The 25505-nt window shown below is 35.5% G+C and overlaps 1 protein-coding gene across 2 annotated transcripts in view; it reads left to right on the top strand.

Moving 5' to 3' along the window:
- EDIL3 (EGF-like repeats and discoidin I-like domains 3) overlaps positions 1 to 25505 on the top strand; it is a 448834-nt gene that overhangs the window by 274844 nt on the left and 148485 nt on the right. For both annotated transcript variants that reach the window (XM_011944229.1, XM_011944228.1), the window contains one exon: positions 10992 to 11173. In XM_011944229.1, coding sequence (XP_011799619.1) covers positions 10992 to 11173 — 182 coding nt within the window. The remainder of the gene's footprint in view (positions 1 to 10991; positions 11174 to 25505) is intronic.

The raw sequence follows: 25505 nt of genomic DNA, 5'->3' as shown, positions 1-25505 counted from the left end.
AATGCAGAAATCACCGGTCTTCTGTGTCCTTCGCGCTGGGAGTTGGAGACTGCAGCTGTTCCTATTCGGCCATCTTGCTCCGCCCCCCCGATTTAATATTTTTAAATAGTTTTACTTGTCTAAAATGTATGTATGTATGCATTATTGGGTAGTATTAGCAGATTCCATATATTGTTTTTACTACAAATATTGTTCAACAAAAATAAGCATTTAACCCGGATACTACATAATGTCAGCATATAGTTTGTTGTTACATAGAATAAATTTGAAAAGAAACAGAAGTCAACTTTCCTATTTCAATAGGCTGATCCATATTCATTACATGATAAAACACATCCAGCATGAATCTCTATTGAATAAGAGATAATGTATGAAAAGCTGGCTTAGCTTCAACAGGTTTATAATAAAATTGTTACTCGATTAAATCCTTCTAGATATTCTAAGACTGGTAAAGCATCCTTTGTTTGAGTAGCTTTGCATTTGTTATGTTTAAAGTACTATGTTGAATTATTCCTTTCAGGATTACCAAAGCCACTGTAAATACAATATTTAAAACACTTGTGTCAATTTTATTTGTAGGAAGGTTCAATTAGTAAATGCATATTATCAAGAATTCATCCTCTATTTCAATTTTATACTGGAAATGCTGGCAATTTATTTTTGTAATTTGGAAAGACGAAACATAGCACAGCTGAGGTTGTGACTTTGAGAGCAGGCTTGGAAATTAATTGCAGGAATGTTTAGGTCCCTGACCCAATCCTATTACTTCTCTGGTTATGCAGGTATGACCTATTATCTTCTAAATGAAAATATGTTCTTACATTTTTAAAAGTAAATGCATAATATAGATGTCTGTAGAATTCAAATGAACAAATCATCTACTATACTTTCCTAGGCTCCATTTTGCTCTCTGTAATTTCTTCCACAACTTTTCAAAGTGTACTGGTGTTAGAGAAAGCTTGGTATGTCTTTCTTTGGCACCTGCAATGGCCTCCTGTTTCATCTCTTAGATTTTTTTTTTTTTTTGACCTCTGGAACACTAAGATTTCATACTTGACCTAAATTAACATCCAGTGTGAAGAAAAGATAACTACATTTTACAGAAAACAAAATAATTAGATATAGCTAGTAACTGGGTTTGGAACTATGATTTATCTCTCAAATAAAAATCAGTGCCTGACATGGCAGTAATGTTGTTTTATAACCAAACATCAAAGGCCTTAGGGCACTTAGCTTGATGTGCATTTGCCAAAAAATCTTAACACATATAAATAACTTAAAAGCATGGGAATCTGTCTTCTACACAACACTGTTTGAATAATTACATTTTGTATTTGACTCATGTTTCTTCAAGCAACTCAGTCCCTCTTTTAGCATTTTAACCTTAACATTATACCCTTCTTAGTTCTTTCCTATGTAGATATATGTTTTGTCAGAAAGCAAGAACAGGTGTACAGCTACAGGTTTTTGAATTTCAGGCTTTCGAGTTTAGAGACAAATGTGTCATCAGTCTACATAGTTTTTACCACTTGAAAAATCCAAATACTCTTCCATTTCAAAAGAATGCATCTTAAGCAAACTACCGTGAACTTTTCTGTTGTCCTACAGCAGAACTGTTTACTGTGATAAGAGGATAATCATCTTAGATTTTGTCAACTTTTGTGAATTATCTCAATAAGAACTTTGGCCTTTGAATGCTAGAGTTCATAGGCTCTACTATTTAAATAATAACCATTATTCTGCATCAATATGCTCACAAATCAGTTTGAGAAATATTAATAGACAATTTTTTATTATAGTTTAGTTTATTCATGGGCTTCATTTTTCCTGAATTGAAAACAATTAATTTAAACTGATAATATATCATAATTGGCTTGAGATAACACACAGTGTGAAGAAAACATAGCCACATTTTGAAGGAAATAGCTAGATGGCTGATAATTGCATTTGTGACTTTATAAATGTGGTTTTCATTCCAAACATAGTATTTTCCCTACCTCCAAGAGCTGATGCTTATATATTTTTAAGCCTGCCAGTGAAGAAAGCATTTCTGATTTTAACACCCTCCCAGTATGTTGAATCCTTATAGTGATAATATCCACATTCAGAGGACTAATCCACCTTCAAAAAAGAAAGAAAAGTAATTCCAAAAAGCAATGATTTGTTTTAGTTTACTTTAACCCATAATATTGAGAACTGCCCATTTGTAAGCACTGTGCTAAGTGCTTTGAAAACGTAAATAATGCAAAAGGCATCGTCTCTACCTGTAAGAAGCGTATTATCTCAGAGGAAAAAAAAAACAAACACAAATTGCTGTTCCTCTTCATTTAACCTGGACACCTTCTGAGCTTTCAATATGGAAAATAATAGAATACAGGTCCTAACAAAATTGAGAGAATGTTTTCCCAGCAAAATATCACAGAATCACAATATTCACAATTGTGAGGAAAATTAGCATTTATCTAAGCTATGCTGCTCATCTGATAGGAAGAAACAGACTTTTCTTTAAAGTACACATGCATTTTATATGGAATCTAAGTAAGTTTAACTAAGTTTTGAAAACAATATTGAATATTTCTTAATTACTGGTTTTCCTAAGGAAGGTCACTGTGACTGTATGTAATGTTTATACCCTGATACAAAGACGCAATCGCTCAGTGTGGAGAGAGACTAACATCAGCAAGTGGAATTTTCATTCTCATTCCTTTGACGATGATTATTCTCAGTGTCATGACAGAGGCTGACACCCAAGGGGTGCTCTGCAGGAATCTGGGAATGAGTAAGTGAAGCTAAGGCTGTGTGGTGCATGTTCACCTTCACATTCTCACTCTGTATCCGGGAAACGTTTTGGCCATTTCCCCGTCTCCTACACCTGAACTGGAATATTCAGGCCCTGTTCCTGAATCACCCTTTCTTAAGCTTTCCATCTTCACTCCATCCATTGTCCTCTTTCTTCTGATATAACTTCCTAACACACCAGAAAAAATGATAGCCTTGAGAGAAATCAAATCAAATGCATGGGGGGCTTAGCTGACAAGACTCATTAAAAAACACAAAAAACAAAAACAAAAACAAAAAACTTTAGGGTTCCTATTAACCCTCAGTTCACAGCGTGAGAAAGAGTGACCTTGATCCTTCCCTCACCAACTAAAGCCTGGTCTCAAGACAACTCTAAAATAAAACAAATGCTAGGAATAAAAGAAAGGCTGTGATCCAAGTGGCACAGAGGAAAGCTTACATTTGAATCAGCATTAATTTCTGCAGTACTGGAGGTCATCACTGATCCATTCACCAGTGCTTGCATTCAGCACAATTATCACACTATACTAAGCACAGCAGAGGACTCACTTGTATAAGATGAGATGCTTGGAGAAAGGGAGGACTGGAGATGTTTAAAGGAGATTTGTTTCTTACATGGCTTTAATTTGAAATCCTTTCATTCTGAAGATGTCTGGATATTGAGATAGAACAAATGAAAGCAGTACATTCCTGTTATGGATTCAGCTGTGCATCTCACTTATTTGAAAGGCTTAATCAGCACACTCAGGAACAAGATGTGAGACATCTTGAGGCACTGCTTACTTGTCAGCTGCAAGATCAATAAAATGCAGAAGCCATTTTTTGCCACACTCCAGAGAATGAGTTTGCAGAGTGAGAAGGACTCCACTTTGAAGCTATTTTATTCACATCCCACTTGGCCAAAGCAGAAAAGTAGCTCTGGGGAGGCACTTGAAGTTTGGCCCCAGCTAGCCCAGCTGCTCCTGCTAAACCTGCCAGGTGACTCACTTGCTCGGTATTAGTCTGAACAGCAGGATGTCATGTCAGAAGGCATTTCCAGTCTACTCAGACAATTCAGGCAATGTAGTTATTTTAAATGACTATGTAAAAGATGCCTGAAATCCTCTGGTAGCCAATGTTGAATGGACTCATTAATTTCGGATTATTGTTGTACCTGACAAAAGCAAGCACAATACCAAGGATGCATAAACACAGATCTTCTAGCCAGGAAATGCAGACTACCATATTCTATTTTTGTATTCAGCATTGATCGAATTGCCACTATGCCCTCTCTAGAGGTAACAATGGGGAATTTCAGAAATACCTGGTAATGCTGTGTGGCAGCGATTTGAAAGAGAAGAGACTCAGACCACTACCAGTTACATTTTTTTTAAAGTAATAAACAAGTGCTCTTCTTTACTCAGCATATAAACAATTTCTAAAGAAGGCCTCTATATCTGTGTACCTTTGAGAGCATGTAAGTGTAAATGATTTTTAATTAAAAATGAAGTGTACAAGAATGCTACCATATTACCTGCCATTTGTATTATTTACCTTTCATATTTATTTTTTAGAAGTAATTCCCTCCACAAATATTTATTAAATGTTCACTAAAATTGAAGCTTGCTGCTAGATACTGTGAGGAGTCTAATCTTCACCTACAAACGGGTTCTCTATCTTGTGGGAAAACAGATGGACACACATAGACATATGGACGAGTTGTGGACCAGGGAAGTACTGGACGTGGTTTGTGCATAGAAGCAGATTTTCACATCTCAATCCTGTCCCTGCAGCCTGGTTGATATGAGAGATGTTGGGAGTAGCCCACCAAAATCAGTATAGCAAGAGAAGGAAGGCAAGACAAGCAAATCCTCCCACGTTCAATCCAACAGCAAGAATGATTTTTGATAAATTTTAAGAGAGGAATTTGGTCCAGTGGTGTTATTTGTGAAACATGGCCAATCTCAATGAAAGGAAACACCTATGTTTGCTCTCTGGAGCCTTTGAAACTCACACACTCCATTTCTCTCCTCTACCTTGCATCTAATCATTGCTAGTTCTGCCTACCTCTTAAATATTTCTAAACTCTTCCTCTTCTCCACACCTCTTTCAGGTCTGCATTATTTTTCACATGGACAACTGTAGTAGCTCACTCTTTGGACATAGTTTTGTCCCCTCTTAAATCTACTGTTTATGGCACAGTGGGAATGATCTAAATTAAATGAAAATGTGGTCATAGAGTCCTTCAAAAACTCCCCATCACTAACAGAACCAAATTCTATCATCACAGTCTTCCACAAAATAATCTAGTATTTTTCTACTTCTGCACTTCATCTCTTAACCATTCCCCCACCAACCCATCTTGATCTCGAGATACTGACCTGCCTCTAATTCCCTCATCAGAGCAGCCTGTTTCCTGCCTGTGTCTATCCTGTCTCCTCTCTCCACTATGCAAGCTCCTATTCTTTTCCAGGAATCATTTCCAGAGTCCCACGCTAGGTTATTATTCCCTTTTTTCTTCTCCCACTGAATCTTCTGCATTCACCATCACAACATCTGCCATATTATATAAAAGTGTTCTTATTTCTATGTGTCTCCCCATTACACTGAAGCCCCTTCAGGAAACCAGTACTGTAAACATAGTCAGCTCCTTCTTCGCATTCAGAGATCAGACTTGGTGTAGCCTCTCAGAAAGACCATCTCTGATCACCTGATACTCACACTTGATTCACTCTTCTTTTTTCCTTCATAGCACATACCACTTCATGGTATTTTCTTGTTTAAGTGTTTGTTTATTATTTTTCTCTCCACTGGAGTATGAATCTTTTAAGAGCAGAGACCTTTTCTGCCTTATTTATCCCTTTGTCACCACTACCTAGAAAAGTGCCTAATATGTAGAAGGGCTTCAAAAAACACATATTTTCAAAACTGAATTAAATGAACAGATGGAGTGATGGATGGATGAGCCTATACTTAGAGGTCAATAAATTAATAAGAATGGAATTAGCCTATCCATATTAGATAAGCGGAATATAGGCCAGTGATGGTATCAGGCTAATTTTAGATTGAGATGTGAAAATCTGCTTCTATGCTCAAACCACGTCCAGTACTTCCCTGGTCCACAACTCATCCACATGTTTATGAGTGCCCATCTGTTTTCCCGCAAGATAGAGAACCCCTTTGTAGGTAAAGATTATATTCCTCACAGTATCTAGCAGCAAGCTTCAATTTTAGTGAACATTTAATAAATATTTGTGGAGGGAATTACTTCTAAAAAATAAATATGAAAGGTAAATAAACAATACAAATGGCAGGTAATATGGTAGCATTTTATTTGTATTTATTGTATTTTATTTGTAGGAGACACACACCACTATAAACTCTAGGTATTTAATTCTGTGACTGAATGCCTGTATTGGTTCATTCACACATTGTTATAAAGAACTACCTGAGGCTGGGTCATTTATGAAGAAAGTAGTTTAACTGACTCACCATTCTGCAAGCTGTATAGGAAGCATGACTGGAAGGCCTCAGGAAACTTACAATCATGGGGGAAGGGCAAAGGGGAAGCAAGTATGTCTTCCTTCCCATGGCAGCAGGAGAGAGTGTGAAAAGAGATGTGCCACACACTTTTAAACCACCAGATCTCGTGAGAACTCACTCACCATTATGAGAACATCAAAGAGGAAGCCCGTCCCCATGATCCAGTCACCTCCCACCAGGTCCCTCCCCCAAGACTATGGATTACAATTCAACATGAGAGTTAGTTGGGGACACAGAGACATACCATATCAGTGCCATACACTGTCATGTACTGTTATAGTGGATCCCAACTTGTGAAAGCTCTGTTACATCCTGAATGTTACTAGTGATATCTTGTATGTTCAGTCTATGTTAATGTTCCTGCTGCCTCCCCTAGGATGTGGAAGTAAGTATGCCTCACATAATGTAGCAGAAGGAAAAGATCTGAATCAAATTTTGAAGAATTACTGAACTCTCCACATTAAATTACAGAGTCATCTTTTGCAGGCTTAACTTCCCTCCTCACAATTTTTCTAATTCATGAAATAAGCCTGATAACATTTTTTTCTTGAAGTATTATTTTAAAGAATTTCAAAGATTATATGAGAAAACACATGTAGGTAGACTTTTCAAACTTCAGCGTTCTCATCTGACATTAATTACTTCATCAAATATCATTTCATATATCTTCTCTCATTTGTTGATAGTAAAAGCAATGTATATTTTCATATTTTTCTTTTTAAGTATCCTGTTATTAATTATTTCAGGTCACTTAATCTTAGGTGTATAATCATTTGCATTCTGAATTGTAATTCCTTCACTGGTTTTTATAACTTGAATTTAATAGAATATTGGGGAAGTGGATAGCACAGGCAAAAGGAAATTGGATTTTGAACCTTTTATTGTGATGACATCCATTTGATTGTGGTCCACATGATTAGTGAAGAAAATCTGCTGTTGTGATAACTTTGCAGAGTGAAATAAATCTAAAGCTTGGATTTGCTTATTACTTTACTGTTTAGGAGAAAAAAAGCCCCCAATAATAACGTTCAGTGCATATTTATTGGGCTTTTCCTGTGTACAAGCCACCGTGAGCATGTAAGGATGTAACAGTGAGACATACTTAGCTCCTACTAGAAAGGGGCTGAAAAGCCAGGATTACCTCAATTGAGGTCCTCTAAAGAGAAGCATGCAAATGACCTGACAGAACCAAGCTCATTATTTTTTCAGCAATTTATAGTTCTAAAAGCAAAGCTTTTATTATCTTCTTCACAACTGATAAATTAAGTGTCATCATAACCCCAATTTTAAAAAGTAGGAAAATGCAGAATCAGAAACTCAAAGCAGTACCTTGACAACTCACAGACTCACACTTCACTCAAGAACCCCCATCACAGTCATGCTTCCTTCGGTGGCCTTTTTTGAATATATATAAGTGACAGAGTATGGTATGCAAATGTTGGAAATTGGGTTTTGGGGGGATATTTCTGTTTGTTTGTTTGTTCAAAGCAACAATATAGAATTAAGGACTGGTAATACTTGTACATTTGACATCATGGCAATGAGATAGCTCATGCAAAAATACTTTGTATAAGATATAGCCCTAGGCCGGGCGCGGTGGCTCAAGCCTGTAATCCCAGCACTTTGGGAGGCAGAGACGGGCGGATCACGAGGTCAGGAGATCGAGACCATCCTGGCTAACATGGTGAAACCCCGTCTCTACTGAAAAATACAAAAACTAAGCCGGGCGAGGTGGCGGGCGCCTGTAGTCCCAGCTACTCGGGAGGCTGAGGCAGGAGAATGGCGTAAACCTGGGAGGCGGAGCTTGCAGTGAGCTGAGATCCGGCCACTGCACTCCAGTCTGGGTGACAGAGCGAGACTCCGTCTCAAAAAAAAAAAAAAAAAGATATAGCCCTAAATAAATATATCATGTCAATATATATTATTTGAATTGTGGGGGGTTTTTTGTTTTGCTTTTTTTGTTTTGTTTTGTTTTTTGAGATTAAGTCTCACTCTGTTACCCAGACCAGAGTGCAGTGATGCCATCTCAGCTCACTGCAACCTCCGCGTCCTGGCTTCCAGCGATTCTCCTGCCCCAGCCTCCCAGGTAGCTGGGACTACAGGCACATGCTGCCACGCCCAGGTAATTTTTGTATTTTCAGTAGAGACAGGGTTTCACCATGTTGGTCAGTCTGGTCTCAAACTCCTGATCTCAGGTGATCCGCCTGCCTCAGTCTCCCAAAGTGCTGGGATTACAGACATAAGCCACTGTGCCCAGCCTGAATTATATTTTTTTGAAAGAATTAATATGCAGGACTAAAGAGCATAGCGAAGACTGGGAGCCTTATGGCAGAGTGAGTTGCGCATACATATTTTCAAAATCGCTCATTGGTGTTTGGCTTATATGATAATACAACAGTTCAGAGCCCATGAGTTTCCTGATATGTTAGCTACTAAAGGGAGGTTGATAGATTAACCAACGAAGTAGAATTATAGGATATTGTGATTTGAGATGTACTCTCTGTTTTAAAATAGTTACAAATTCTGTGAAGATATCTAATTCAGCATAAGGTCTTAAGAGGTATGCGACTAAATGGCACAGAGTTATTTTTAAGTCTGCCCTACAGCTCATTAATCAATTCTGGCTCTCTAGCTCTGCTAGTCTACTTACTGGCCTACAATAAATGGCCTGCAATAAAAGATCTCCCTGCCTGCTTCATTTTTCCATCCAGACATTTTACAAACCAAGGACAAGATGCTTGAGACCTCTTTGATGACAATATTATTAAAAAGCTAGGCTCCTGCCATTATTAAAATCACAGTGTCATCATGAAAGTTTCTTAATACGTTTATGAAGTCTGTAAAGATCTTGAAGTTTAAAATGGAAAGCAAAATAAGGGTCCAAAGATTTAATATCTGAACTTTTAATGTTAAGTTTTTGGGAATATGAAAACCAGATTATTATCTGCAGCTCTTAAGACTTCAATTCTAATAATGAATGGCTTCTTAATTTAATGATTCTAAAGTGATATAGTATACCTTCATAAAGTGCTAAACAGTCTTAATTACATGTTAAAGAAAGATCTTATTATCTAAATTTATACCAAGTAATTTTTTGTCAATGGCAAAGATGCAATTTATACTGTATTGATATTGTCTTTACTAATACAGTCTGATGAAGATAATTACTCATCCATATATTTTTACCTTCTTTATAAAAAAATTTAAAAATTTGAAAGTCGTCAGAGCTACTTACTATCTGAGCATGGAATAGAAAAAGAAGCATGTTTATGACAATTAAAAACATGGTTAACAATGAGAAATATCTTCCTAACTTTCAAAAATATTATAATTCGGCTGCTAATTTTTTTCATATTTTCAACCTCAATCTAAGTGTGAACATTTAATTACTGACAACTGCTGGATTTTGATAATAATTAAAATCTAAATGTACTTGGTCATAATCACCAATCAAGTTGACGTGCATATACTGATATTTAATAGTGGCAATGAACTTTTTTCTTATTTTCAGAAATTCTGATAAATTATTGTAGTATATTTTTATAATACAATTTTTTTATATGTTATACAAATTTAAGTTGACAAAATATTCAGTATAGTATATGAAATGTTAATGAAATTAAGAAAATCTTTTCATTATATCCTATCCCTACTTATTCTGAATTTCCAAAACTGAATTTAAAAGAAATGTACCTTCTGCTGAAATTTTATAAAGCAATTAAGAATTTATCTATAATTTTATATATAATACAAATATATAATTTTTAAAGATGGATTTACCTCCATATCTAATTTGAAACACTAAACACATTTGATATCTGAGAACATATCATTTGAGCATTATGTGCTTTAATCTTAGTATTTTAAAATTTCATTGGAAAATTTTCTTAAGTTTCTCAGTTGCAAATTTAAAGATATACATGCAGAATCCCAATATGTAGAATTGTGAATTTGGAACTAAAGTGCTAATAAGTATTTTAATATCTTGATTTGCTGAGTTGTACACATTGTCACGTATAATGTTGTCAGAGAGTTTACCTGCTCTCTTTTTAAAAATAATTTGTCTACATATATTTTATAATTTATAACATATCATGAGTTATTATAATAATATTTTTAAATGTTAACAGATTTACCCATTTCCCTTTTGTTGTGGAAGCGTAACTGATGGTGGGTACAAAATTTTAAGTTATAAAGATTATATACATGAGAAATGCTAAATCAATACAAAAATGATTTTGACAAAAACTCAGCTTTATGATAATCAAGAAATAATGGATGGAAAGATATTTTTTGAGAGCTTATAATTTCTGAGGCATGCTAATCTCCAGGAAAATAAAATATGAGATAAGCCTTTCAAGAGCATTATGCTTTTGTTGACATGATCAACAACCGAAGACTGTCAGTACAGACACCAGAATCATAAGGCAGAAGGGAAGTGTCTATTAAGTGACTACTTTCAAAGCTAAGAAAGAAGATAGTGTCATGAGAAGCAAGAATTGTTTCCTTAATGTAGAGATCAATAACAGATCTGTAAAGGGAATGAGGAGTAAATGGCATGGTAGTGCAAATTCAAATCATTAAAAAAAAATCCTATCAAATCTAACAGACACATGTTGTACATGCATTATTTCGAATACATTCATATTTTTTCCTGCTTTTGTTCTCAGAGTGCTCAGGCCCATTGGGAATTGAAGGTGGAATTATATCAAACCAGCAAATCACGGCTTCCTCTACTCACCGAGCTCTTTTTGGCCTCCAAAAATGGTATCCCTACTATGCACGTCTTAATAAGAAGGGGCTTATAAATGCGTGGACAGCTGCAGAAAATGACAGATGGCCATGGATTCAGGTAACAGATGGGATGGGATAAGGTTAATGTTACAAGTCATTTTTAAAGGATTCTGGTCATTTTAAAAAGCAGACAAGTGAGAACTCAGTGTGACTCTTCCTTATGGTCAGAGGAAAGGGTAATTTAGTGAAGAGTTCAAATTAGCTCACAATTCTGATAAGTAAAAAACATGCACATTCCATTAAGAAGCTGGTTAAAAAGATCAAAAACGTTAAAAATATTCAGGTGTAAATACCACTATTTTAAGGTGCATATCAAAGAAGGAGACTTTCTGTATTCCATGTGTTCGTTACCACTGTGTTAACATTTAGCAGCAACTTATGATACTTCAAGAACATAAAAATTACTCTACTTTTTTCTGTCTCTAAGAAGTGGGTCCACAAATGCAAGTATAAAATATACCATGAATCATAGTAACAATACCTCAAATGCACCTTCTTTCAAGCTGAGGGTATTTCATTTCATAGTGTTATTCATTCTCATCAACCAGGTATTTTTTAAAACGGGAGAAAACAACAATATACTGAAATATTAAGTGATTTCCCAGAGCGGGTATCAAGGCCTACAGCTTATATTTCTGTTCATTTCAATGCTTTTTGAGCATTTAGATGAACTATGTACTAAGAGTACAGAAAGATGATCAAAACTGGTGCCTGTGAAACAGTAAACCTCTCTTGGGGGAAGCACATTAGTAACTATCTAACAAATCGTTGATGTGTACTAAAGGAAGGAAGAGTTCAGTATACTGTGGTCAGAGGAAGAATCCATTAATTATCTTGAGAAACTCACCTGGGGCAGATAGCTTTTGAGCTAGACCTGAGAAGAATGGCTTTCAGTAGAGACTAAACATCCAAGGAATAGCCTGATCAAAGGTGCTATGTGACAATCTGGGGAATATTATGCAGAAAATCATGACTTGAGTAAAGGTTGCTGGACGGATATGTTCAAATGTAGTGTATGAGTTTGCTGTGCTTCAGGAGTCATACTAAAAGGTATTAGCCTTATTTCAGTGGAGTAGGGAGATATTGCAGAATTTTGATTAGTTTAGGTGATTGATCTGTTCTGTTTACTACATATTTTAAGTCAAAGAAACATGGAAATCCCTGATGTGACATAATTAGGTGTACTATACAAGGACTACTTTACAGGCATTTGGTATAAAGGAAAATTGATTTATGGCTAAGAGGCAAGACTTCCATACATGAAAAACTGGGCCAAAATCTCCTTCAGATACTTTCTTTGTTCATGTTTCTTAGGTGTTCTTATATGTCTCATAAACATTTCTTTTATCTATAGAGCTCTATAAGGTTACCTGAAGTTGTTGTTTTGTTTTATGAATTTATATTTACATGCATTTGTTAAAATTGCTTCTTAAGTTATACTTGACTTTTTCAGTCTATAGACACGTATGCAAAATGAACTCCAGATAGTGAAAATGGCACATCTATACAGTTTTGATCGCACTCGTGAAGGATCAATTAAGGTTTAAAATATGCATAGAATAATAGAAAATAATTATATCATATTTACTAATGAATGATCATTCCAGAGACATTTTTAATCACTCTAGTTGAAATGCATTTGTAGGACTGTGGTCATGATAAAACTTTAGACATTAATATTCATAGCTGAAATTCAGAACTGTTGAGAGATGATATCACCAGTTTACATCAGGGTTTCTGTTTGACAAATTATGTTTGTGAGCCTCAATGATTGCCGTCTTTCTATAAACCATAAATAGCGCGCTTTTGCAATGTTTACTCTGAGAAACACCTTATTAATGTTTCATATCCGGTTGTTCACTTTACTTTGTCCCCGTGTTGCCTACTTAACACTATGCATCATTCTTCCTTTCAAAGTATTGCATGATGTTTAAATTTCCTTCATCTCAGTGGCTACAGGCAGAAACAATCTTAATCGAACAGGACAGTGGTCAACACTGAGAGAAATTTAGATTTATTCTCTTAAGAACAATAGTTAAAACTTATTTTATTTTTAAGGTCAGTGGGATGATGATAATTTGCTTTTGGTCTGAAGATGATAATGCACTCAGAGAAAAACAGTTAAAGTAAATATGAAAGATTTTCTATTAGAGTAAGAACCTCAAAGATAATGGGTGAAAAACTAAAAAAATTGTTATTCAATGAATATTTAAGAATTATATTCAATGTATTCATTTTATAATTGTGTTCTTTAATAATATATTTTTAATGCTTTTTTTACAAAACTGCCAATTTTCTTTTTTTTTGGAAACTTTTATTTTAGGTTCAGGGGTACATGTGCAGGTTTGTTATATAGGTATACTTCATGTCATGGGGTTTTGTTGTACAGATTATTTTGTCACCCTGGTTTGAAGCCTAGTATGCATTAGTTATATTTCCCGGTCCTTTCTCTCCTCCCATCCTTCACCCTCAGGTGAAGTCCCACTATCTGTTATTTCATTCTATGTGTCCATGTGCTCTCATCATATAGCACCCACTATAAGTGGTGCTAAGGGAAAACATGTGGTATTTGGTTTCCTATTCCTGCATTAGTTTGCTAAGGATAATTAGTTTGCTCCAACTTCATTCATCTTCCTGCAAAAGACATGATCTCACTCTTTTGAAGCTGCATAGTATTCCATTGTGTCTATGTATCACATTTTCTTTACCCAGTCTACAATTGATTGACATTCAGGTTGATTCCATGTCTTTGTTATTGTGAATGGTGCTGCAGTGAACATAAAGGCATGTGCCTTTATCATAGAACAATTTATATTCCTTTGGGTATATACCCAGTTATGCTGTGACTGGGTCGAATATTAGTTCTGTTTTTAGTTCTTTGAGAAATCTTCATACTGCTTTCCACAATCACTGAACTAATTTACACTCCCACCAACAGTGAATAACTATTCCCTTTTCTCCTCAACCTTGCCAGCATCTGTTATTTTTTTTTTACTTTTTAGTAATAGCCATTCTGACTGTTGTAAGATAGTATCTAATTGTGGTTTTCATTTGCATTTCTCTAATGATAACTGATTTTGAGGATTTTTTTTTTCCTGTGATTGTTGGCTGCATGTATGTCTTCTTTTGAAAATTATGTTTATGTACTTTGCCCACTGTTTAATGAAGTTGTTTGTTTTTTCTTGCAAATTTAAGTTTGTTATAGGTGCTGGATATTAGACCTTTGTCAGATGCATAGTTTGAAAAAGTTTTCGTCCATTGTGTAGGTTGTCTGTTCACTGTGTTGATAGTTCCTTTTTCTGTGCAGAAGCTCTTTAGTTTAATTAGATCCCATTTGTCATTTTTTGCTTTTGTTGCAATTGTTTTTGGTGTCTTTGTCATGAAATCTTTGCCTGTTCCTTTGTCCAGAATGGTATTGCCTAGGTTGTCTTTCAGGGTTTTTATAGCTTTGGGTTTTACATTTCAGTCTTTAATCTGTCTTGAGTTGATTTGTGTATATGATGTAAGGAAAGGGTCCAGTTTCAATCTTCTGCATGTGGCTAACCACTATCCCAGCACCATTTATTGATTAGGGAGTCCTTTCCCCATTGCTTGTTTTTGTCAGCTTTGTGGAGGATCACATGGTTGTAGGTGTGCAACCTTATTTCTGGTCTCTCAATTCTGTTCCACTGGAATATATGTCTGTTTTCATATCAGTATCAAAACAGTACTTTTGGTTACTGTAGCCCTATAGTATAGTTTGAAGTCAGGTAATGTGATACCTTTAGCTTTGTAGGGGTTTTATTTTTGTCGTTATTGTTTAGGATTGTCTTGGCTATTTTAAGGTATTATTTTCTAATTCTGTGAATAATGTCATTTGGAAGTTTGAAGGATTAGCATTGAAATCTATAAATTGCTTTGGGCAGTATGGCCATTTTAATGATTTTGATTCTTCCTATCCATGAGCATAGAATGTTTTTCCATTTATTTGTGTTATCCCTGATTTCTTGGACCAGTGTTTTGTAGTTCCCATTGTAGAGGTTGTTTACCTCCCTAATAAGCTGTATTCCTAGATGTGTTTTTTCTGTTTTTGTTTTTTAGCAATTGTGGGTGGGATTGCATTTCTGATTTGGTGCTTGGCTTGACCGTTGTTGGTGTACAGGAATGCCAGTAATTTTTGTATGTTGACTTTTTACCCTGAGACTTTACTGAAGGATTTTATCAGCTTAAGGATCTTTCGGGCCTAGACTGTGGGGTTTTCTAGATATGGAATCATGTCCTCTGCAAACAGGGGTACTTTGGCTTCCTCTCTGTCTATTTGGATGCCTTTTACTTTTTTCTCTTGCTTGATTGCCCTGGCCAGGACTTCCAATATTGTGTTAAATAGGAGTGATGAGAAAGGGCATCCTTGTCTCGTTTCAGTTTTCAAGAGGAATACTTCCATGTTTTGCTCGTTTAGTATGATGTTGGCTGTGGGTTTATCATAGATGATTCATAATTTTGAGGTATGTTATTTCTGTACCTAGTTTATTGAGAGTTTTTAATATGAAGAGGTGTTAAATTTTATTGAAAGTCTTTTCTGCATCTATTGAGATGATCATGTGGTTTTTGTCTTTAGTTCTGTTTATGTGATTAATCGCTTTTATTGATTTACATATGTTGAACATACCTTGCATCCTGGTGATAAAGCCTACTTGATTGTGGTGGATAAGCTTTTAGTTGTGCTGTTGGATTCAATTTGCTTGTATTTTGTTGAAGAATTTTGAATTGATATTAATCAAGATATTGGCCTGAAGTTTTCTGTTTTTGTTTTGTCTCTGCCTGGTTTTGGTATCAGGATGATGTTAGCCTCATAGAATGAGTTAGGGAGGAGTACCTCTTCCTCAATTGTTTGAAATAGTGTTAGTAGAAATGGTACCAGTTCTTTGTATATCTGGTGGAATTTAGCTGTGAATCCATCTGGGCCTGGGCTGTTTTTGGTTGGGAGGCTATCTATTACTGATTCAATTTCAGAGATTATTATCTGTCTACTCATTTGAATTTCATCCTGTCACAGTTTTGGGAGGGTGTATATTTCCAGGGATTTATCCGTTTCTTCTAAACTTTCTAGTTTTTGTGCACAGAAGTGTTCATAGCAGTTGCTGATGGTTATTTGTAGTATCTCTTTTGTCATTTCTAATTGTGTTTATTTGGATCTTCTCCCTTTTCTCCTTTATTAGTCTAGCTAGTAGTCTATCTATTTTATTAACTTTTTCAGTAACCACCTCATGAATTTGTTGATCTTCTTTTGGTGATTTTTAAATTTAATTCTCAGAACAATTTCATACAGTAGGTATAATTATCATTTTATAAATTTAGACAGCTTGAATCGAACAGGTTAATTATCTAATCCAAGTTGCCAGAGCTATAAAGCTTACACAAAATATATAATTAGCCTAATTCAAAGCTCTTACAATTTCTTTATGACCAGTATTTTTAAGCTCTCAAATACAAAAATGTAGTATGTTTATTGCAACACAGGTTGGACTAGTAACTTTCATTAAATTATCATTGGAGGATATGTTGTGGTGTCCAGTCAACAATGTACTGAACTCAGATTGAATATTAATAATTCTTAGAGCTATACAAGTTAAAAATAAAACTATTAGTATTGCAGGTTTGTTTTCAATTCAAGCTAAAAGTCAGATGGGTTGGTTTCCACTATTTTTTTTTTTTGGGGGGGGTGAAAGAAAAAAGGCCTTAAGTTTTTGTGTTCTATAACTTTCTAATAGTAATAACAATATCTTTAACAATTTAAATGGAATAGCATAACAGGACTATTTCCAAACTATCAGAGTAAATTGAGCTGAATTTTCAGATTGAAATCAAAATTGATATATTTATTGAAAAACAAACACAATTTCTCAAAGAAATGTAGGTATCGCTAAGAAATATTATCAGATATTTTATAATTTATTATACTTTAAGTTCTGGGGTACATGTGCAAAATGTACACGTTTGTTACATATGTATACACGTGCCATGATGGTTTGCTGCACCCATCAACCCATCATCTATATTAGGTATTTCTCCTAATGCTATCCCTCCCCTTGCTGCCCTGTTCAACAGGCCCCAGTGTGTGATGTTCCCCTCCCTGTCTCCATGTGGTATCATTGTTCAACTCCCACTTATGACTGCAAACATGCACTGTTTGGTTTTCTGTTCCTGTGTTAGTTTGCTGAGAATGATGGTTTCCAGCTTCATCCATGTCCCTGCAAAGGACATTAACTCATCCTTCTTTATGGCTGCATAGTATTCCATGGTGTATATATGCCACGTTTTGGGTTGGTTCCAAATCTTTGTTATTGTGAATAATGCTGCAATAAACGTACGTGTGCATGTGTCTTTATGGTAGAATGATTTATAATTCTCTGGGTATATACCCAGTAATGGGATGGCTGGGTCAAATGGTATTTCTAGTTCTAGATCCTTGAGGAATCACCACACTGTCTTCTGCAATGGTTGAACTAATTGACATTCCCACCAACAGTATAAAAGTGTTCCTATTTCTCCACATCCTCTCCAGCATCTGTTGTTTCCTGACTTTTTAATTATTACCATTCTAACTGGTGTGAGATGGTATCTCACTGTGGTTTTGATTTGTGCTTTTCTAATGACCAGTGATGATGAGCTTTCTTTTCATATGATTTTTGGCTGCATAAATGTCTTCTTTTGAGAAGTGTCTGTTCTATTCCTTCACCCACTTTTTGATTTTTTTTTTTTTCCTTGTAAATTTGTTTAAGTTCTTTGTAGATTCTGGATATTAGCCCTTTGTCACATGGATAGATTGCAAAATTTTTCTCCCATTCTATAGGTTACTTCTTCACTCTGATGATAGTTTCTTTGCTGTGCAGAACCTCTTTAATTTAATTAGATGTCATTTGTCAATTTTGGCTTTTGTTGCCTTTGCTTTTTTGGTGTTTTAGTCATGAAGTCTTTGCCCATGCCTATGTCCTGAATGGTATTGCCTACGTTTTCTTCTAGAATTTTTATGGTTTTAGGTCTATCTTGAGTTAAATTTTGTATAAGGTGTAAGGAAGGGGTCCAGTTTCAGGTTTCTGCATATGACTAGCCTGTTTTCCCAACACCATTTATTAAATAGGGAATCCTTTCCTCATTGCTTGTTTTGATCAGGTTTGTCAAAGATCAGAGAGTTGTAATGTGTGGCATTATTTCTGAGGCCTCTGTCCTGTTCCATTGGTCTATATATCTGTTTTGGTAACAGTACCATGCTGTTTTGGTTACTGTAGCCTCATAGTATAGTTTGAAGTCAGGTAGCATGGTACCTCCAGCTTTGTTCTTTCTGCTTAGGATTGTCTTGGCTATACGGGCTCTTTTTTGGTTCCATATGAAATTTAAAGTTGTTTGTCCTAATTCTGTGAAGAAAGTCAATGGTAGCTTGATGGGGATGGCATTGAATCTATGAATTACTTTGGACAGTATGGCCATTTTTACAATATTGATTCTTCCTATCCATGAGTATGGAATGCTTTTCCATTTGTTTGTGTCCTCTGTTATTTCCTTGAGGAGCGATTTGTAGTTTACCTTGAAAGGGTCCTTCATGTCCCTTGTAAGCTATATCCCCAGGTATTTCCTACACACCAATAATAGACAAACAGAGAGCCAAATCATGAGTGAACTCCCATTCACAATTGTTGATCTTTTGAATGGCTTTTCACGTCTCAGTCTTCAGTTCAGCTCTGAGTTTAGTTACTTTTTGTGTTCTGCTAGCTTTGGGATTGGTTTGCTCTGGTTCTCTAGTTCTTTTAGTTGTGATGTTAGATGATTAAATGGAGATCTTTCTAACTTTTTGATGTGGGCATTTAGTGCTATAAATTTCCCTCTTAACACTGCATTAACTGTGTCCAAGAGATTCTGGTATATTGTAGTTTTGTTCTCATTAGTTTCAAATAACTTCTTGATTTCTGCCTTACTTTCATTATTTACCCAAAAGTCATTCAGGAGCAGGTTATTTAATTTCTATGTGATCATATAGTTTTGAGTAATTTTCTTAGTCTCAACATTGTTATTCAGTAATTACTTATGCATTATGCTCAATATATATATTTTGTTAACGCATTCTTTAATAATATATTTTCTAAGTTAATTTTTAGAAGGAAAAACTTTATCAATTTTGTAAGATAAAATCATGTATAAGACATTCTGTGAAATCAAATGATATACCAGATTTTCTGTGTTTGATCGTTCATTGTTAATTTCCCTTGTCACCTAATTCTACTATTTATATTCAGTCCTTCAAATGAAAGCTTTGAGTATTTTGCTTAAACTCACTTATAATGAGCACAGTAACCCCCTAATCTTTCAGGTGCATGACAAACATGCACTAATTAGTATTCAATTTTGTTTTCTTCATTGTCTTGATGAAACGAAAATTGAAATTGCCATTTTATATTTATATATGCAGCATGCAATTATTAATAATACCACAATGCTCATATTTGATTCTGGATTTAAAGAGTTGATAAATGCAGTTAAACAAGTTTTTTTTTTTTTTTTTTCAACTTTTGAGTTTTTTGGAGTTTTATTTCTTTATCTAGATTTTTTCCAACTAATAATTAACCACTATATTAAACATCAGCTCATCAGCATCCTAGAATATCAGTTTTTCTTTCTGATTAACATGTTAGAAATAGCAACTTTGCACAATTATAAAAATATGTCTTGGATTATAACAAGCATATTTTAAATTCTGGGTGCTTTGCTAACTAACTGAGGTTCAGCCAGGATAACTATTTCTTATTTATTTTCAAGATATTCATTTTCAATTTCTCTGTGTTTTTCTTTTCTTTTATAGCTATTTGTAGTAAAATATTAATTTTATTTTTTAAACTTCTGGGTTTTTATTTATATAAATGTATGTGTTTTTCTAAAATACATATACATTGAATTTCCACCTATTAATTTATTCATGTATTCCACAAACATTTACTTCATGAATGTGTACTCTACACTCTATCCCCTACTAGGAAGTAGAAAAAAGATAACACCTACTTTCAGGATGCTCTGAATCCAGAAAAGATAAAAGTAAGCTGAGTAAACATAACAACAAAATATATGTGGCCTGGCCTTACATGGTTTGCTAACTACTCCATTTGAATTATAGTATATCCAAACAGCCTATTTTTATTAGGGCTTTTATTAAAGTAAAAACTACATTAGCATAATATTTATATAATACAAGGAAAGAAATTTCCATTATACTATGTATTACTATTGTGTGCTGATATACTTGATGTGTGTGATATAGTATAATACTAGGGCAATGTCATAATTTCTCTTTTGAAAGTTAATTCACCAGTTGTTTTTTCAGTTCTATTATTTTATCACTGAGAAAATTCGGTTTTGAACTCTCTTACCTTTTTAGAAATATGGCTATGATCTTAATATGTTCCTTTTCTATGTGCCATAGAATTTGTGAGAGGAAAGATAGTCATTTCTCAAACTTCAGTGTGCATAGAAGCCATGGGTCATTTGGTGTATTAGTCTGTTTTTATGCTGCTGATAAAGACATACCCAAGGCTGGGCAATTTACAAAAGAAAGGTTTAATGGACTTACAGTTCCACATGGTTGGGGAGGCCTCACAATCATGGTGGAAGGCAAGAAGGAGCAAGTCACATTTATGTGGATAGCAGCAGGCAAAAAGAGAGAGAGCTTGTGCAGGGAAACTCCTGTTTTGAAAAACCATCAGATCTTATAACTTATTCACTATCATGAGAATAGCATGGGAAAGACCCGCCCCCATGATTCAATTATCTTTCACCGGGTCCCTTCCACACATGTGGAAATTATGAGAGCTACGAGATGAGATTTGGATGGGGACACAGAGCCAGACCATGTCATTCTGCCTGTAGACTGTCCCAAATCCCATGTCTTCACATTTCAAAACCAATCATGCCTTCCCAACAGTCCCCCAAAGTCTTATCTCATTTCAGCATTAACTCAAAAGTTCACAGTCCGAAGTCTCATCTGAGAAAAAAGCAAGTCCCTTCAGCCTATGAGCCTATAAAATCAAAAGCAACTTAGTTACTTCCTAGATACAGTGGTGGTACAGGCATTAGTTAAATACAGTCATTCCAAATGGGAGAAATTGGCCAAAACAAAGGGGCTACTGACCCCAGGCAAGTCCAAAATCCAGTGTGGCAGTGAAATCGTAAAGCTCCAAAATGGTTTCCTTTGACTGCGTGTCTCACATCCATGTCACACTGATGAAACACGTAGGTTCCCATGGTCTTGGACATCTTTGCCCCTGTGACTTTACAGGGTACAGCCTCCCTCCTGGCTGCTTTCACAGGTTGGCTTTGAGTGTCTGTGACTTTTCCAGACACGTGGTGCAAGCTGATGGTGGATCTACCATTCTAGGGTCTCTAGGACGATGGCCCTCTTCTCACAGCTCCACTAGGTGGTGTCCCAGTGGGGACTCTGTGTGGGGGCTCTGACCCCACATTTCCCTTCTGCACTGCTCTAGCAGAGGTTTTCCATGGGGGCCCCACCCTTGCAGCAAACTTCTGCTTGGGCATCCAGGCATTTCCATACATCTTGTGAAATCTAGGCAGTGTTTCCAAAACCCCAATTCTTGACTTCTTAAAAAAATCCATATGTGAAATTTGTACTACAGAAATGTGTAACAATTTGTTACCAAGTCCCTAGGCTGCACATAGCAAGGGGACCCTGGGCCCAGCCCACAAAACCACTGTTTCCTCCTAGGCCTTCAGGCCTATGATGGGAGGGGCTGCCATGAAGCCTCTAACTTGCTCTGGAGACATTTTCCCCATTGTTGTGGGGATTAACATTCAGTTCCTCATTTCTTATGCCAATTTCTGCAGCTGTCTTGAATTTCTCCTCAGAAAATGGGATCTTCTCTTCTATTGCATTGTCAGGCTGCAAATTTTCCAAACTTTTATGTTCTGCTTCCCTTATAAAGATGAATGCTTTTAACAGCAACCAATACACTTCTTGAATGCTTTACTGCTTAGAAATTCCTTCTGCCAGATACCCTAAATCATCTCTCTCAAGTTCAAAGTTCCACAAATTTCTAGAGCAGGAGCAAAATGCTGCCCGTCTTTTTACTAAAATGTAACAAAAGTCACCTTGCTCCAGTTCCCAGCGAGTTCCTCATCTCCATCTGAGACCACCTCAGCCTGGATTTCACTGTCCATATCATTATCAGCATTTTGGTCAAAGCCATTCAACAAGTCTCTAGGGAGTTCCAAACTTAACCCACGTTTTTCTGTTTTCTTCTGAGCCCTCCAAACTGTTCCAACCTCTGCCTGTTACCCCATTCCAAAGTTGCTTCCACATTTTCAGGTATCTTTTCAGCAGCACCCTACTCAACTGGTACCAATTTATACTTGGTAAAAACAGAAATATCTAAATTGGCCCACAGGCCTACTGCAGGTCATGCTCAGACTGCACAGTGAAAATACATCTTGTCTCCTTATAAATCTTGGGTTTATACTGCCTGAGTTGCAGTAAAAACATGAATAAATAAAATAAAAAACACTTTTGCTTGATGAGGTGGGAACCTTGTTGTTGGAACTGCAAGTAGTGATGACCACCTAAGCTGGGGGGAGAGGAAAGAACAGTGAAGAAAATGAGGAAACATAATGAGAAATAAGTAACCCATGAAAATTCTCTGAACTTCAGGCAGGCAGCCTTGGCAGCAACTCACAGGTAAGCATTATCCATCAGTCAGGAACCAGTTAACGTTTCTAAATGGCTATTTGATGTTTCTTTGTTATAAAACTTAACATATTCAAACACAAAACCATCTACCTTCTGCATTTTGAAGAAAATTATAGTTAATGTAGAATATATCGGCCCAAAAGGGAGTTAAGTGAGCACAAATTGTTACAAATTTCTGTGGTACAAATTTCACGCATGGATTTTTTTAACAAGTTTGTTAACAGTGGGATTGAGAATGCTACAAAAAAATTAAAGAAAAGAAAGAAAAAAAGACTAATCATCTATTTCATTTCATATGTCTGTAAGTAATGTGTATAAAAACTTTTTTGATATGTATAGACACCTGGAGCTTTTTCAGATACAAAAATCATTTTCAAAAGATCAGGATTAAAGAAGTAGATTTTTTTTCATTTTCAGCTTTTTTTCTAGTTACAGAACCTGAATTACATACAATCTAATTCATTTTTAATACTGCCTTAATCAAGTGGAAAATATTTTAGCCTTTTCTCTTGAAGAAAATTACTATATGCCCATATATACTAAACTATATTCCCTTTCTTACTAAACACCTCTTTAAAGCTAATTATATCTGGACATTAGTATATTGCTTTTTCTAATGCTTTTTTTAAAACTATGATCCCACATGGAAAATTATGATTTCTATTGAAGTTGTTAATTAGAAATGAGTTTTTCATACATAGTTGTGTGTTTTTAAAACAGATGTTTCTTTTTTAATTAAAACAAGCACTATGCATTAAGTTAAAATGTCTTAATGCTTCTGTCCTGAAAAATAATATATTTTATCTCAAATTATTTGGTCATTTACCACAGTTATGGTAATAGTAGTGCATATTGTATTGCTTGCCTTTTTTCCCTAACAAGCTGTGTTTTAGATCTTAACTCCAGATTCTTTGGAATACATGATGAACCATATAGCAGTTGCTCTGCATTTTTAAAAAGCTGTGTCTGGGACTGGGCATGGTGGCTGAAACCCGTAATCCTAGCACTTTGGGAGGCCGAGGCAGGTGGATCATGAAGTCGGGAGTTTAAGACCAGCCTGGACAATATAGTGAAACCTGTCTCTACTAAAAATACAAAAATTAGCCGGGTGTGGTGGCAGCCACCTCTAGGCCCAGGTAGAGGCAGGAGGCTGAGGCAGGAGAATCACTTGAGTCTGGGATACAGAGGTTGCAGTGAGCCGAGACTGCGCCACTGCACTCCAGCCTGGGCCACGGAGTGAGACCCCGTCTGGAACAAAAAGAGGAAAAAAAAACTGCGTGTGAAATCTCTTCTGCTTCCTCTACCACTTTGAGTACCCAGTGCCTCACTAAACTGAATTTCTTGCTGTTCTTCAAATTAATCCAGCTTATTCTGTCTCTGTGCTTTGGTACATACACTGCATGGTTCATCTATTGCCTAGCTTCCAGTCTTCTTTAGATTCAGCCCCATCATTCCCTTCTCTATAAAGTAATTCCTGAAAGCCCTGCCTTTTACTTTCAAAGTAGAAGTGACTACAATCCTTGTATCCCACTCAGTCAACGATATGTTAAAATCATAGTAACTAAAATACTTTTATAGTCATTGTTTGCTTTTCCTTCTCCTCCTATACCATAAGCAACTTGAGAGTAGGAATTACAGTTGGTTTAAGTCTATTCTCGTGACACCTTGAATTAAAACTATGTTAAATAAATATCAATAATTGACTAACAGAAGAATAGGGAATACTGAACAAAAAAAAGGAGGAAGATAGTATTTGTTTTCACATGGTAATTATTCTACACTGTGTGATGCTGAGAATACCCTGGCAACTCAGTTTACTATGTTCAGCTATTATATATTCACATTTTAATTGGCTAAGCATGATCCATTGGTACCACATGTGGTGCATTTATATTTATACGAGGAGTGCCTCACCAATCCAGAGAGCAGAGGAATCATCCTTCCTGTAAATCCTAATGACCATACTTTACTCCGTAATCACTGCAAACCACTTTTTTAGGCAAGGCTAGATGGGCTTGGGCAATATTTGTAGGACGTTTGCCAGGAAGTCTACTAGTTAAACCTTGTAAAACTTCTGCCTTCTCCTATCCCACTTCTGGTTTTTGTTTGTTTGTTTTTGTTTCTCAAATATTAAAAGAATGTTTGATTTAGTTTCTTGCACATTTTTATAAATGTGTTATAATCACACCGTTAGAGTTTAGAAACTTTAGGTGTATTAATGTAGACTTATCTTCTCCAAGATTAACTTATTTTCAAAAAAAACTTTAAAATACTAGCATATTTATAGCTTATGAAATTTGCAATATTTACCCTTGCAAAAATGTCAAATATACAAACTATTTGTATTACCGTTTCTCATAAAATACAGAACATAGAGCGTTATAGAGAATTACTTTAACACAGTTTTTAGCATCTACTAGCACGAGTTTAGCAGACTCTCAGTAGACAATTCAGTTTAACCAACCTTATGTAAAAGACTTTTTAAATATACTTGCTGTACATTTTGACCATGAGGAAAACATTTCCAATTTTGCTATTATATTTATAAAGTTTGAGATTTTAAATGCCTTCTAGTTCAGTTTTTTTCCATTGTTTCATGAATATTACCAAAATACCTTCTTTTTTTTAGTTTATGAAATGGTAGAGTGAAATGGAGAAAATCTTAATT

The sequence above is a fragment of the Colobus angolensis genome, unplaced genomic scaffold (genome assembly GCF_000951035.1).
Source record: "Colobus angolensis palliatus isolate OR3802 unplaced genomic scaffold, Cang.pa_1.0 Scaffold23, whole genome shotgun sequence".
NCBI classification, from domain to species: Eukaryota; Metazoa; Chordata; class Mammalia; order Primates; family Cercopithecidae; genus Colobus; species Colobus angolensis.
Note: the sequence above shows the minus strand (reverse complement) of the source record. Positions and strands in the feature narration are given on the sequence as shown.